General features: G+C 39.6%; 1 protein-coding gene across 2 annotated transcripts; it reads right to left on the reverse strand.

Moving 5' to 3' along the window:
• Positions 1-1,088: 1,088 nt before the first annotated feature.
• DDX18 (DEAD-box helicase 18) lies at positions 1,089-13,224 on the reverse strand. 2 transcript variants are annotated; one of them, XM_056349846.1, is made up of 14 exons: positions 13,023-13,224; positions 12,700-12,876; positions 11,561-11,704; positions 10,925-11,060; positions 10,342-10,442; positions 10,030-10,229; positions 9,827-9,941; positions 7,743-7,882; positions 6,735-6,896; positions 5,777-5,929; positions 4,948-5,061; positions 3,961-4,017; positions 2,455-2,632; positions 1,089-1,828 (listed from the first exon to the last, which is right to left on the reverse strand). In XM_056349846.1, exons 1-14 carry the CDS (start codon positions 13,138-13,140, stop codon positions 1,686-1,688), a joined length of 1,938 nt encoding a protein of 645 aa, XP_056205821.1. In that variant the 5' UTR covers positions 13,141-13,224; the 3' UTR covers positions 1,089-1,685. The 2 variants fall into 2 exon arrangements, with proteins under 2 accessions (XP_056205821.1, XP_056205819.1); XM_056349844.1 differs by having other exon boundaries at positions 12,700-12,882.
• Positions 13,225-14,037: the final 813 nt, after the last annotated feature.

Genomic DNA, 14,037 nt, shown 5'->3' on the forward strand with positions numbered 1-14,037 from the left:
TTGCTTTTTCATTGCAACTCTGGAAGCATAAGACACTCAAATCCTAGTAACAAAATTAATCTACTTAAATATTTTGACCTATCAGAAGTCCTTAATATCTGACCAATGGTATTACGAGTTTTGAAAAGCCCATTAGGGCTTAAAGTCAGTTGTTTCATAGAAAAGGGAAAAAAAGGCAAAAGAAGGCAACACAGTTCTAAATGATGAAAGCACTGGAACAGAATGGTCCTACTGTTTTCCCCAAAACCCAATCCGGTTTCTCCAAAGGTCAAAAGAAAGTTTGCCAGTGTTTTTCTGCAATACTTCCAACGCACATGCCATAGTTTTAAATCTGACATGCTACTTCAAAAGACCTAAGGAACAACAAACAGCCCATTTGATACTGGAATAACTACATATGCTTTTGTATTTATAATTGGTCCTGGATTACATTTTAGATGTAAATTAAAAGCTGTTCTACTGTAATCACACAGGGCCCAGATTTCTGGATTGTGACATTTCTTTCCTTGCATTGACAGATTTTTAAAGTACTATTGCCCACCACCACTGTAGCCTTGTAAGAACATACCTACCTCTACAATTGTAGATACGAAAACAATACACGTAATAGACTCTACTTTGGCCCAAACACATTCTTTTTGTAGTTAGTCTCCACTTTTCTTCTGTTTGCAATGTGTATTCCCCTCCTCTTCCACTGCAGTCTTTCTATTTCTCCCTCAAAATATTCTTCGAGTGTATTTATATCCCATTTCAATTACCGAGTCTCCCCACCCCCTCAATCCTGTGGTAGTATCTTGGACCTAATAAACTAATACTAAGAAACAATTCACTTTTGTACTTACAAGAAACCAGTGCAAAAACTCTCACTGCATCAAGGTTATGGAGCATTTTAAAAAAACAGTATCTGGGCTAAGTGCTTCAATTTATGCAATTTGCGTTTCTTGATTCTTTGCATATTCATAAGTGAGTACACTAGACTACCAGATTGATAAATTCAGATTTAAAGAGAACAGGAAAGAAAACCAAACTAGAATGTTACCATTTTATCACAACATTAAAAGAAACAAGTGTTAAGCATGTCTCAGATGTAGTTTAAGAGATTTTTTTTTAATCTTGGACACTGTACTTGTAATACAGATATGACTGAAATGAATCATAAGTTCATACAACCTTAATTATTTATAGGTATGTTCTGTTCTAAAGGAGTCTTCCTCCATTCTTCAGCATATTTGATGGACAGAGCAGAGATCTGTAGCACTAAAAACCCTAGTAATGATTCATGTGATTTTTTTTTTTAATCTTAAATCTTACACTGTAATCTGTTGTATTGTGTAATCCAACAATTTTCAGAGGCCTGCATAGGAAAAAAGGGTAAATGAAGGAAATTCTTCTATAAAACCTGGGTTTTTTCTTTAATAAAAAGCACTATAGTATTGACTTAAGGTAATTATATTCAGCTATCTTTTTCCTTACAACAAGTGTGGCAACATTAGCTAGCCATATTCTCCCTTTCTATCTTTAGTCTGCCTTCCAATGAGTCTTCCTGTATAAAATATGTTCCCAGAAACAAAACCATAAAGACCCCTAAAACGTGAATAGAGCAGTTTATATTGGAAGTAACTCCAAGATGGTTTTGATCAAGGTAGTCTATTCCAATGCCACAAGCCATTTTAATGAACATGTAATTAACGAGAAAACTGCCGACGGTCCGATTTCTTGCTGATGTGTTTGAAGATTTTAGCTTTGTGGACATTCTTTGCTTTCTGGTAACCAAATCCCCCACCTCCACCTCTTTTCTGTAGTCTTCTGCCATGGTTGCTGTTAACATCTGGAATTTTATTGGTTAAAGAACTTAAAAAGGAATAATTTGAAATGTTGCTTTTTAGATATTGTAAGGGTTAATAATGTGAGAAAAAGTAGCAGCATTATACAAAAAGCTGAGTTGCGTAACTACAGACAAAACTAGAACTTTGTGCCTGTGATTGTAAATAATGCTTTTATTCCTCCAGTTGTCCAGCTAAGTTGGCCAAAGTACTGCTTCAAATTCCATCCACTGGCAGGTTTGATAGTAGCCTAGATACAGTCTTCTATTTCATGCTCTTGCCCCTCTGTTTCAATATTCCATGATTATTAAACTTAAACACTTACCTTTCAATGAAAGTATTTTACATGGATGAGAAAAATACTCTAGAAGATGTATGCATGTATGCATTCCAGTTATCTGCCACCCCACAGCAACTGAAGTGCATACAGCATGTACGTGCACTAAGACATAGATGTTTGTAGGCATTTTTTGTAGTTTTAGTATTTGGTATTTAACATTTTCTTTGATGCATTTATGCGATTAATAGCAAAAAAAAATCATCAGGATTTGAAGTAGCATAGGAATTATCAATGAGTTGCATTTAACATAACACAGAAATTCAGCTTTGAAACACTGTAGTAAAAGGATACTGAGGTCAACAAATGGAGGAACTTTAAAACCAAATGAAAGGCTGACTTTGGGAAGATCCAAGTTATTGACATTATAGATCTGCTTCAGAGAATGGGAGTCGTAAGCTCTAATGTAAGCTTTGTATGCTTCCTGGGCTGACTTGTGAAGGAAGTAGTTCTTCTCAATCAGTTTTTCCAGCTGGTGAGGGATAAAAAAACCCCAAAACAAAATAAGAGGCATATCCAATTATAGCTGTACCAAACGTATAAATCATATTCAAGCAGATTATTTACTGTGTGAGCTGCAGTGACATTCGCTATTCATTTCAGCAAAATTGCCCTGTGACAGTAGAGTGAACATACATATATCAGAGTGCTTTTATAAATAGAGGCACAAAAAAGCCTGAAGCTGAATTACAGTACCAAGCCTCAGCAATATGAAAATTTAAAGAAATATTAAATTGGGTTGTCCCTAACAAGCTAATCGAGGAGTATACAACTGCAGCCACACCACAAAACTGTGTATTGAGAATTAATGGACAACAACAGTATACTTTTATGTCAGACATCTAAACTGTATGAGTCCATGTAATTCTATAAGTAGCCTTATCCATTTGGTGCAAACGCATCATAAAATAAGCAGTATTAATTCTAACACAAAAATGCAGATGCACTAGTGTAGACTAAGACAATTTATTTGTTGTGGGCTAAGTTCCCAATAATCTTTTGGTCCAAGTGCCTCATTTGATGTTTAATGTATATATTAATTCAGCACACTAAAAATAAGTTACATTAGACTTCATTACTTCCTAATACATTTGTAACTAGGATCATCTTTCTCTGCAAGGACTGTCTTCACTGCTTCTAGTACTTGGTATTTCAAATTTAAACTGCAAAGAAATTTTACAGAGCTCTTATCAGAATAATGATTCACAGGACTAAACAACAGTAGAAATCCACATCCACAGAATTATCTACACTGTTCTTACTCAAGTTTGTGCTCAATGACTATTTTTGTAGCACTGGAGCACAGAACAGGTTTAGCTGATGCTGGGCTTTATTAACACCAGCTAGTTAAAAATACACCTGGACTGCACACTAACATTTCTAAGTGTTGATACTGGCTCTCTTTCTGCACAGTGAAGTCTAAGTAAATCATCTTTTAAGACATATGTTACTCACAATTAATCTGCAGATACACAACTATTCAGTAAAAGCTACCAAGCCCCTGTTTGCTATGCCAGACAAGAACATTCTGTTTAAAAGTTGAAAGCAGGTTTACATCACCGTGGCTTTGTGATGTAATGGGAAAAAACAATTCTTACAAGCAAATAATGATGACAATTTAATACTAGCTATTAAAAGGGACAATATAACAGAAGGATTTACTGCACAGTACTCATCTACAGAAACTTTTCTAAACAAGTGTATGTATTCTTAAACTGCAGCCATTATAGACTATAAATTTCTCCACATAAATTATTACACAGGTATTCAGAGTAGCTGTAGTATGAAGTCATTTCATACCTGAGACTGGATGTCTGAAATTTTTGACCAAGAAAATTCAAATTCACTTAGTGGTACCTTAAACAAAAAAAAAGAAATAAAATATAAAAATTATTTATGCTGTGTAAATAGTGAACGTGTTTAGGACCTAAGACCTGTTGCATTACAGAAGATTCATTTTTTTAATACCACAGCTGTATCATAGAATTGTTTAGGTTGGAAAAGACCTTTATGATCAGAAAATCCAAAGTAAACCCAGCACTGCCAAGTCCACCACTAAACCATGCCCCTCAGCCCCACATCTGCATGTCTTTTAATTACCTCCAGGGATGGTGAATCCACCACTTCCCTGGGCAGCCTGTTCAAATGCTTGACCACCCTTTCAGTAAAGAAATTCTTCCCAATCTCCAATCTAAACCTCCCCTGGGGTAACTTCAGGCTGTTTTCCCCTTGTCCTATTGCTTGCCTTTACATCGATATGCCAGTATTATCACTTCCTTTAAGCTAGAATAGTAAAGGTGCTCAGTATGTCATGTAATTTTACCACTCTAGCTTTTGCTTTAGAAGCTATACCACTTCAATTATAAGTGGCAAAAATCTGGAGAGCAACCAAAAAACCGTGCAGTTTGTTCATACTAAAATGATTATGTTTTGAAGAAAGCTATGCTTCTTTTGGAATTAAACAATATGGAACTGAGTCTTTAAACAGAAAAAAAACCAAAACCTACAGAAGCAACTTCCAGGTTTTTTATTTCCTCTGGATGGTCAAACTCCCAGTATCCTTCCATAGAGAGGTCACAAAAAATTCATTTAATTTTTACTAACACAAGTTGCACATTCGCAAAGCTACTGTATGTACACTTAATATTTACCTTTGTGTTGCTGACTTTAGTCTAAACAACAGAACCTATTTGCTTAAAAAATTAAAATGTTTGATTGTTACAGTTTTTGCCTTTAAAAAACCTGTTGCACAGTTTAAAAAACTTCAAAAGTTAGACATAAGTTTACCCTGGCTTGTTTTAGGTAACGAAGAAAGCCCAGTTCTTCTGGTCGTAAAATGAGCAGAGCGTGCCCTCTACCATTTATGCCTCTGGCAGTTCTACCAACACGATGAATATATTCCTTTTGGAAAAAATAAGAAACAGCAAGTCCAATCAGTCTTTCAAACATGTAATAATCAAACAGCTGCACACCCCACCCTCCATCCCCCCCGATTTTAACATTAGTGTAATACATAATCCATTATTTTTTAAGACTTTTTCTTAGCACTGACACATGGATGAGGGAAACTTAAGTGCTGAAGACGCAAAGCATAATTAGGCTGAGACAGAATCCCTGACTAAAAGTATTTTACCTTTTACTGAAATAAAAAAAAAATCTCACTCTACTATAAATGAAAATAAAACCTTGCTTTTGGTATATTTGCTGTATATGTCAGAATTGAGTTTTTTGAGGTTTGCTTGTTTACACTGGACATTTATTCAAATAAGAAAACCCCAAATTTCCACTGCAAAAGCTGTTAGGAGACAGTGATGCATATTAGCTCATACTCCTCCTGAGAAGAGTTTTGTTGTTTAACTTATTAGATTTCAAATTAATTTAACAGCACAAAGAATAAAGTTTTTAAAAGCAGCTCTTAAAAAGGTTAACAAAGGTCTCAGCTACATGGAGCATTTCCTAGGAGCTGGTCAAAGAAACAGACAAAATCAGCAGTGAGAGATGAACATGGCTGAATCCTGGCCTCTGTCAAGCAGCAGTTTCAACTTTTCTCTACAACTACATTTGTAGCTACGATTTGACTTGCTGCTGCAAAGTTTCTCTTATCTCCTTAACTTACTTTTGGATCATCTGGAGGGTCATACTGGACAATCCAGTCAACTTCAGGAATATCCAATCCTCTCGCAGCTACATCAGTGCACAACAGTATTCCAGATTCTGCATTACAGAACTGGAAAAATGTTGTAGTACGTTTGGTTTGTTTCTGCTTGCCCTAGAAGGAGAAGGGAACAGACGCATTAATGATGAACTATCAACTGAAGGGGAAAGAAAAAAAAAAAAAAAAAGTCTGCCAACTTGTAAGCTTAAATCTCATTTCACATACTATAGCACTGCCAAAAATGTAAAATAATTTGAGGCATCTTTCTGTATAAAAAGGACATTTGCAAATCTAGCAATAAGATAGATTACAGGTTAAAAAACAATCAACCAACTACCATACTTGTATCAGTTCTATCAAAGTATACCAAAAAAACCTCCACAAGAACAAAATTAAAAAAGGACATTTATGGTCAGTTATAACTGTTTCATAAACTTTCAGTCAATTCTTTCTCCTAAACTACACATTTTGTGGTTTTGACAAAATATTTTAAATACTCATCCAAATGGTAAGAACTGGCATAATAAAACCAAACATCACCCTGGCCTTAGAAAAAGCACACAACACTTCAGAGATCACAGCACTTGAATTCCTCTGACAATAGCTTTGCTCCACAAATTGAGTTTTAGTGCTTGTAAAAGGCAACCTCTTGGAAGAAAACAGAAAGCTTTCTACACATAGAGCATAAATTAATATCAGTGTTCAGTCCTGGTCTGGAAAATAGCAAGATTAACAGTATTGAGGTGTTGTTATTATACAGTCTTTATCTCCTTCCTCTACAGACTAATCGAGATCATCATCATTTTTCTGAACGCGGCATCTTTTATTAGAAACCGGACTGAAAAAAACAAGGCAAGTATGTCAGTAGCAACTTACAGGTACCACTACCACATTAAAAATCAATGAATAAAATACTTACATGAATGGCCAAAACAGGCAGATCAATATAGTTGAGTAGTTCATAGTGGTACTTTACTGACATACATGAAGAAAAAAATACCATTAGTTTCTTCTTCCGGTTCTTCTTGAGGAATGTGAATAGCAAAAGGAATCTTTTTTCAGATGGACACACGACATATCCCTGGAAATTTTTAAAATATTGTTAAATAAAGCAGTATGGAACAAACTTTTGTTTCAGCAATACCATTAAATCAGGGAAGTGTTATGTTGTGAAACAAATAATTCTTCCAGCTATACTGGGCCAAACCACTCTGTTTATGGGCTGTCCCTCTCCTTCGTACATGAAACTCCTAAAGATGATAAAGCTGGCAAGAAACTTCTGTACTAACTTGAAATATGAAGTAATTTTAAATTAAAATTACTAGCATAAGTTCAGTGAAAAGTAATTAGTTTACACAATAAAAATTAATTTCCAGAACTTTCAATTACTGACATCAGGCATGAAAAAAAACTGCATAGGTTCCCTAACATTTTTTTTTTATGATGTCAAGAATTTTAGTTTATGGAATTCTTGCTACTGGTTTACTCCATTAAGGTAATAGCTAGCTACCGGTAATTTTATAACAACATTCATCATGTCAACTGCACAAACACAAACTACTGTGCAACTCCATTTAGCTACTATCTGCAGCAGCAATAATGAAATATATCTGAAGTGTATTTATCTCTAGTAACCAACATGAAAATAGTCAGAAAGACAACTGGAGTGTAGGTGTGTAATACAGGTAAGAACAGACAAGTGTAACTATATTACTATTTCATGAGGTTTTATATCATGTGTCCTGCAAACAATGACTAGATACACATAACTTACTATAGTTAGGAGACTAAATAAAGCCCTTCAGGCAATTGACAGCTTTTGCCCATTAGAACGATAAATGCATTTTAAGATAGCGTCTGTACAACCCAGTTAAAAACATACTGGACTTCACAGATCATATTCCTTTTAATAACATCTGTGCTTTACCTGTTCAAGACCATCTACTGTTGCTGTCTCCTTGTTATCATCAACCCCAACGTATAACGGCTCTTTCTTCAGAGAGATCTTTGCCAGATCTTCAACCTTTCTGGTTTGTGTAGCAGAAAAAAGCATTGTCTGTCTGCGCTCTGAAAAAATATTTATTTTGAAAAAGACAGCCTCATTTTTTGAACGAGAATTCAAACAGAAAGTCCATAAAATCTCCAGCTGCAAACTCCCCTACTTTTTTCAATTAAATTCGAGTTTAAACATACTGCTGCTGACAAAGAGAGGTGTAGTTGTATTATGGATCGTACAGTATGTTTACTTAGGCTGCCCCTACCCCCAAAATCCTAACAGCTATCAAAACACAGTATTATCTCTGGGAAAATGTTAATAACTATTTGCAATCCAATTTAGATACAGACCAATGATTTACATAGAGACCAACCTTGTAATTCTAACTATAAATCAGTTTTACTCCCATATTAAAATGCTTGTGTTAAAAAAAAAAAATTCATGCTGGACTGTGCAAGAAAAAAAAACTTACAAAAGCGCATTGTTACTGTTTGTCTCGCAAAATCAGTCTTGAACATACACGTTTGTGCATGCTATTTAGTCATGTGGCAGTCCATCTGTATAGGACCTCAGTGACTTCAAAGGTCTTAGAGCCCGTGTAGGAAATCTGCCTGCCTGTCATCTCTTAGCTCAAATACACATCCTGATCCTGTAACATTTTCTTGTTACACAAGTACATGGAAAATGCAGACTTAGCCTGTTCCATTTCACAGCTGCAAGAACAGTAGCAATTGTTCCTGCTGAACAACTGGTGCCACTGTTTTTGAAAAACTGCTTTTCTATTTCAAAGTGTCTGTTTCAAAATATAATTTACTTCCTAATGAGACAAAAAATATTTAAACTCATGCAAAGTAAAAATTTCTTTTATCTGTAATTTTCCACCATGAAGAACACATCGTTTTCCTACTTCCATTTTTAGCACTGTTCATTAACAGTCCTTATGGGATGTTATTTATTACATTTATATATCTGTATTTTAAACACGCAGATCTGCATTTAAGATGTGGAACCTCAAACTATTTATCACTGCTTTTTCATGTACTGTTTCCATGGGGTTTTTTTTCTACATTTTGAAAGTTAAAGGGAGAGAGCCTGTTTGGCTCTGAGAATGTGTTTAATACATCAATTATAATGAATAGCTAAATGAGAAATTAGGAGAAGATTTCAAGGCAAGTACTTCATCACAGAATGGTTGGGGTTGGAAGGGACCTCTGGAGAGCATCCAGTCCAACCCTCTACTAAAGCAGGTTCACCTAGAGAAGGTATCACGGAGTTGCATCTAGGTGGGTCTTGAACATCTCCAGAGCAGGAGACTTCACAGCCACTCTGGGCAGCCTGTTCCAGTGCTCTGTCACCTTCAAAATAAAGTTCTTCCTCATATTCACACAGAACTACTTCTATTTCAGTTTGTGCCTGCGGCCCTTGTCCTGTCACTGGGCGTCACTGAAAAGAGCCTGGCCCCATTCCCTTGACACTTGCCCTTAAGATACTTGTACAGATGGTAAGATCCCCTCTCCGTCTTTTCTCCAGGCTAAACAGGCGCAGCTCTCTCAGCCTTTCCTCATAAGGGAGATGTTCCAGTCTCCTAAGCTTAAACTGCCTTAAACTTCCCTTCTTAAACGTCCTTAAGATACTGTTCTTGGAGGTATGAAGAAAATTCAAACTGCAAGTCAGAAGACCTTTTCCCTTCTATTTAAGCCTTATTAGGAAATAATGAATTGTAGGAAATAAATGGGCAGCGGAAGATGAATGAAAGAACATAGATGTTAAACTAAAAGGATCTTACATGAATAAAATTATATTCCTAAAGTGCATATGAAAACTCTGTCCTTCAGATGCATGATGTAAAATAAAGTAATATATACTATCAGAAGAAAAGGACAGAGTAAGACAACCACTCTGAAGTGCATTTACAGAACTATAAAAATTAATGACTTCTCTTATAATAATCGAGTCATAAAGGATACATAATGTTAGTCAAATGATTTCCAAGAAAGACAGATTTTTTTTCTTACTTGGTAGAAGTTTTATGATCTGTTTCATTTCTTCTTCAAATCCAACCTCCAAGATACGATCCGCCTCATCAATTACCAAACACTGCAAGTTCTTATACATGAAACCTGGAGTGTTCTAGAAGATTAACAAATTCAGAGCCAGACAAGGACAGGCGTTTTATTATGTTTTACTAACACAGATTAGACATGAATATTTTATCTACCTGCATATGATCCAGCAGTCTTCCTGGTGTTGCCACAATTATGTTGATTCCATTTCCAAGTTTCTGTACTTCTGCTGATCTGTTACTACCCCCCATTATCAGACCATAGGTGTGAACATGATGATTCATAAGTTCTTTAAGAACTCCATAGGTCTGCATAGCAAGCTCCCGAGTAGGAGAAAGAATAATAACACCTGTTCCTAAAAAATATATCAGACAAGAGTAAGTTACAACTTGTCCAATCCCCCTCCCAGCCATGTCCCTAAATGGCCATGCCACAGTAAAATTCCACTGTGAAATAAAGAGCCTTACCGTTTCTAGGCATGAATTTTAGCTTGTAGATGAGCTCTACTGCAGGAATAAGAAACGCAAGTGTTTTGCCACTGCCTGTTTTTGCAGCTGCTAAAATATCCCTGTATACAGCAAAGTTAGAAAAAGTAGTATTTAGTTGATCGTACAGAGAAAGGAACAATCCTATTCTGAACAACAGTGACAATGTAAAAACGTAACAAGGCTTAAAGAAAACCAGTAGAGTTGGTATTAAAGAGTTTGGTGGCAGATGTAGTCCACAGTAATCTGTCACTAGTGACAGCATGAGACAGCGCCTTTGAGACACCCTGATAAGAAGACTAGTGAAAACAGACTTCTCTGCTGCCAAAGCCAGATGCAAAGCAGTTTCCATGAGCTTATCCTAAATACTTTTCAGGTGCAACACAGATATACTTTGTTCACTTGTATTAATGTCTATAAACCAAATACATAAAACATATGAGAAAGTATTTTAAAAACCCCAACAGTTTAGCTGCAGAAAGTCACATTTCATGTAGTTAGCTTGCTAGCAAAATTTACACAACATATGGGGTCAATATAGTGATTGAAAAGATGTATTTCTTACCTGCCTTCCAGAAGCGGCTTAATACTTTTATGCTGAATTTCAGTCATGTGTGTAAAACCCATGTCATTTATGCCTTTCAATGTATTCTCACTGACAACACCAGCCAGGGAAGTAAAAGAATTGTCTTCAAAAGCACCTGAAGAAAGGGGGGGAAAAAAAAATAGTCAAACTTATTCCTTCAATTCCATCCACTGACCTAGATGAAAAAAAATTAAAGGACTTTTCCTTATTCCTTTCTTCCATAATATCCTAAGACACTGACAAAATACTCCCTATTAATGTGTCCCTAAGAATACTACAAAGCTGTTAAAACACGAATGCACTGCTGCTCCTGCCAAGTTTACTAGTCATACACCTCCATCTTGCTCTTAATTGACTTTTTCCTCTGCAGTAAAACATTATGTGGGTATATAGGTTTTTAAATGTTTTCACTAGCAATTTTAAGACTAACAAGAGTGTGCATATAATGCAAATTTCAAAGAACAGTAACTGAGTGACAACTGTACAGTTGCCAGTGTCATGTCACTGACATTCAAACATCTGACTTATAAAACTAATTTGAAAACTGAAACTTGCTCTGGAAGAAAGTGTCAGACCCTGGATTTTTGCACACGTGAAAAAGAGAATGCAAGATACCTGTTACACCTAATGGTAAACTGGGCACTTCATCCTCCTCTCCCTCCTCCTCCTCCACTTCTTTCTCTCCAGAATCCTGCTTATCTTCATCTTCTACCTCCACAGATTCATCTTCTTCAGTTTTTGCTTTTTTAGTTTCTGTATCTAGAATGTTATTTTACAGTAGACAAGTCAGAGATACGAAGGATATGTTCATCATTAAAAGTTGTTCCACAGAGTGAATTTCTTTAGGCTATAAACCATGTACAAATGTCATGCTTTTTTCATGGTGTGGGAGCAGGGCAGGAGAAGGGGAGGCAAGTTTCTGTGGAAATTTCTGAGGCAGACAGCAAAAATATTCCTAAGCTCCTTCCACACAATCCACTTTGCATAGTAGAATAACAAAGCTTAATGTATATTATATGACATTTTCTGTGGAAACATGATAAATTATCCTTTAACAAGTTACAAAATTATTTCCTATCTGTAATGCAGCCATCAACTTTCCAACACAGTTTGTGCTCAGGACATGTGAAATGCAATGTCTCCGTTCTGCTTTAAATACCTGAATCTGCTGAGTGTGACAGCACCTCTTTATCTGCATAACCGTAGTAAGTGGCACAAAGATAAATACTTAAGGGATAGAAGCTTCAAATACCTATGTGCGTATGTGTCTCTATACATATATACATGTAAAAATATACACAGATGTAGCAGCGCTTGTGGGGTATAGTTTTTGGGGGTAGTTTTCCAGCATACTTTAGTTTCATAATACAAAGCTGTTGCCCAAGGTGGGATGCACTGCTGGAAGATGTGCTGGCTGCACATTCAAGCACTGACGGCACCCAGCTGTCAAAGCTCTGCTTTGGGTTGACGTGTTTGATATCTATTATAAGCAAGCAAACAACCATACTTTGTGTTATAAAACAGAATCCTATGCAACAACTGGTTGCTACTGGTTTAGTATGTATTAAAGCTCCAAAGTTACAGCTGGAACAGGACCGGTAATGCCGAGGACCTCCCGGGCACACCAGGGTGCTGGCCACAGCCGGGCCCACGAACTCTGTCCGACAGGGCGGAAACCGACAGTAGGCGCTTTCCGGGGTCCCCAGGAACACCTCAGTGCTGAGGGCCTGGCTGTGTTTGTCACGCTAACGTACCGCCCTGAGCATCAGCCGCCGCCTTCCTCTTCTTCTTCTTCTTCTTCCTCGCCTCCCCGCCGCGGGGAGCGACCGCCGCCTCCCCGCGCTCCTCGGCCGCCGCCGGCTCTACCCCGGGGGCCTCTGCTTCGGGGGCGACCGCCGCCGCGGTGCCCTGCGATGCCGCCTCGCCGGGCACGGGCACTGCACGGCGCGGGGGCACGTTCCGGAGAGACAAGGGGGGGAAAAACACAACATCAGCGACGGCTCCGCAAGCGCTCGGCCGGGGAGAGGCCCCGCAGGGCCGCCCGCCCGTCCCCGTCCCCGTCCCGTCCCCGTCGTACCTGCCCCCTCGGCCTCCCGCAGCTTCAGGTTGCGCTGCCGCAGCTTCAGGTTGCGCTTGTGGATCTTCCTGCGGAGCAGCCGCATGGGCAGGTTGCCCGCGGCCACCGACACCGACATCGCCGCCGCCCGGCCCCGCTCAGCCCGCCACGCGTGGGGGGTGCAGCGCGGCGCACGCGGGCCCGCCGGAACCGCCGCCCGGCCGCCAGGCCTGATGGGCGGCCCGCAGCGCCCCCCGGCGGCCCGGAGGTGACAGCGCCGGCCGGCAGCGGCTGGGTCACCCCTGCGGCGGGGCGAGCCCGGGCACGGCTACCGCGCCGCGCCGCCTGTCCGGCCGTGGGCGCTTGTCCCCGCTGCCCGTCCCTTAGCGCCCCGTTTTACCCCTGGGAAGGGACTCGCCGTCTCCGCCACAGGCACCCGTTACCCCACAGCGCCCCTTCGCCCGGTAGCGCTGCCTCCGCTGGTGGTTACAGGTGCTTAACTCCAACGCGAGGAGTTATGTTCCCGGGCATCCATCCACCTGCGCGGTGCCACATGTAGGAGAGGTGGTTTCAGGTACCCCCTGCGTGCCCTCCCGCGGGCAGCCCCTGCCTCCCTCCAGCGCCAAGCTCTGACACTTTCGGGCCGGCAGGACCCCCGGCGCCGACCCCGGGGATAAAGCACAGAGCCGTGCCGTCGGGGCGGTCCTGCATCTTCCGTAGCCGCCTGGCCCACTGCCGGCTCCTCCTGATAGCTGCGAAAAACGTGGAAACCCCCTGGGCTTTCAGTGCCAGCCAGCGGGCCAGGTCTGGGAGCCGGCCGCTTCCAGGGCACGGTTTCTTGGAGCTCTGTTAGGCAGCTCTTTCCAGCTGGAGCTCCCAGCTGCACCTCGATTCCAGTGATCGGCAGCATGACTTTTCCTTTTGCTGTCCTCCTTTTTTTTCTTTTTTCTTTTCTTCTTTTTTTTTTTTTTCTGGCTCTGCATCCTCTTCCACAGCGCAGTTCCTGCAGCGCCCTTCCCATCCTTCCTGACCAGCA

Source organism: Falco biarmicus, chromosome 8 (assembly GCF_023638135.1).
Source record: "Falco biarmicus isolate bFalBia1 chromosome 8, bFalBia1.pri, whole genome shotgun sequence".
Taxonomy (NCBI): Eukaryota; Metazoa; Chordata; class Aves; order Falconiformes; family Falconidae; genus Falco; species Falco biarmicus.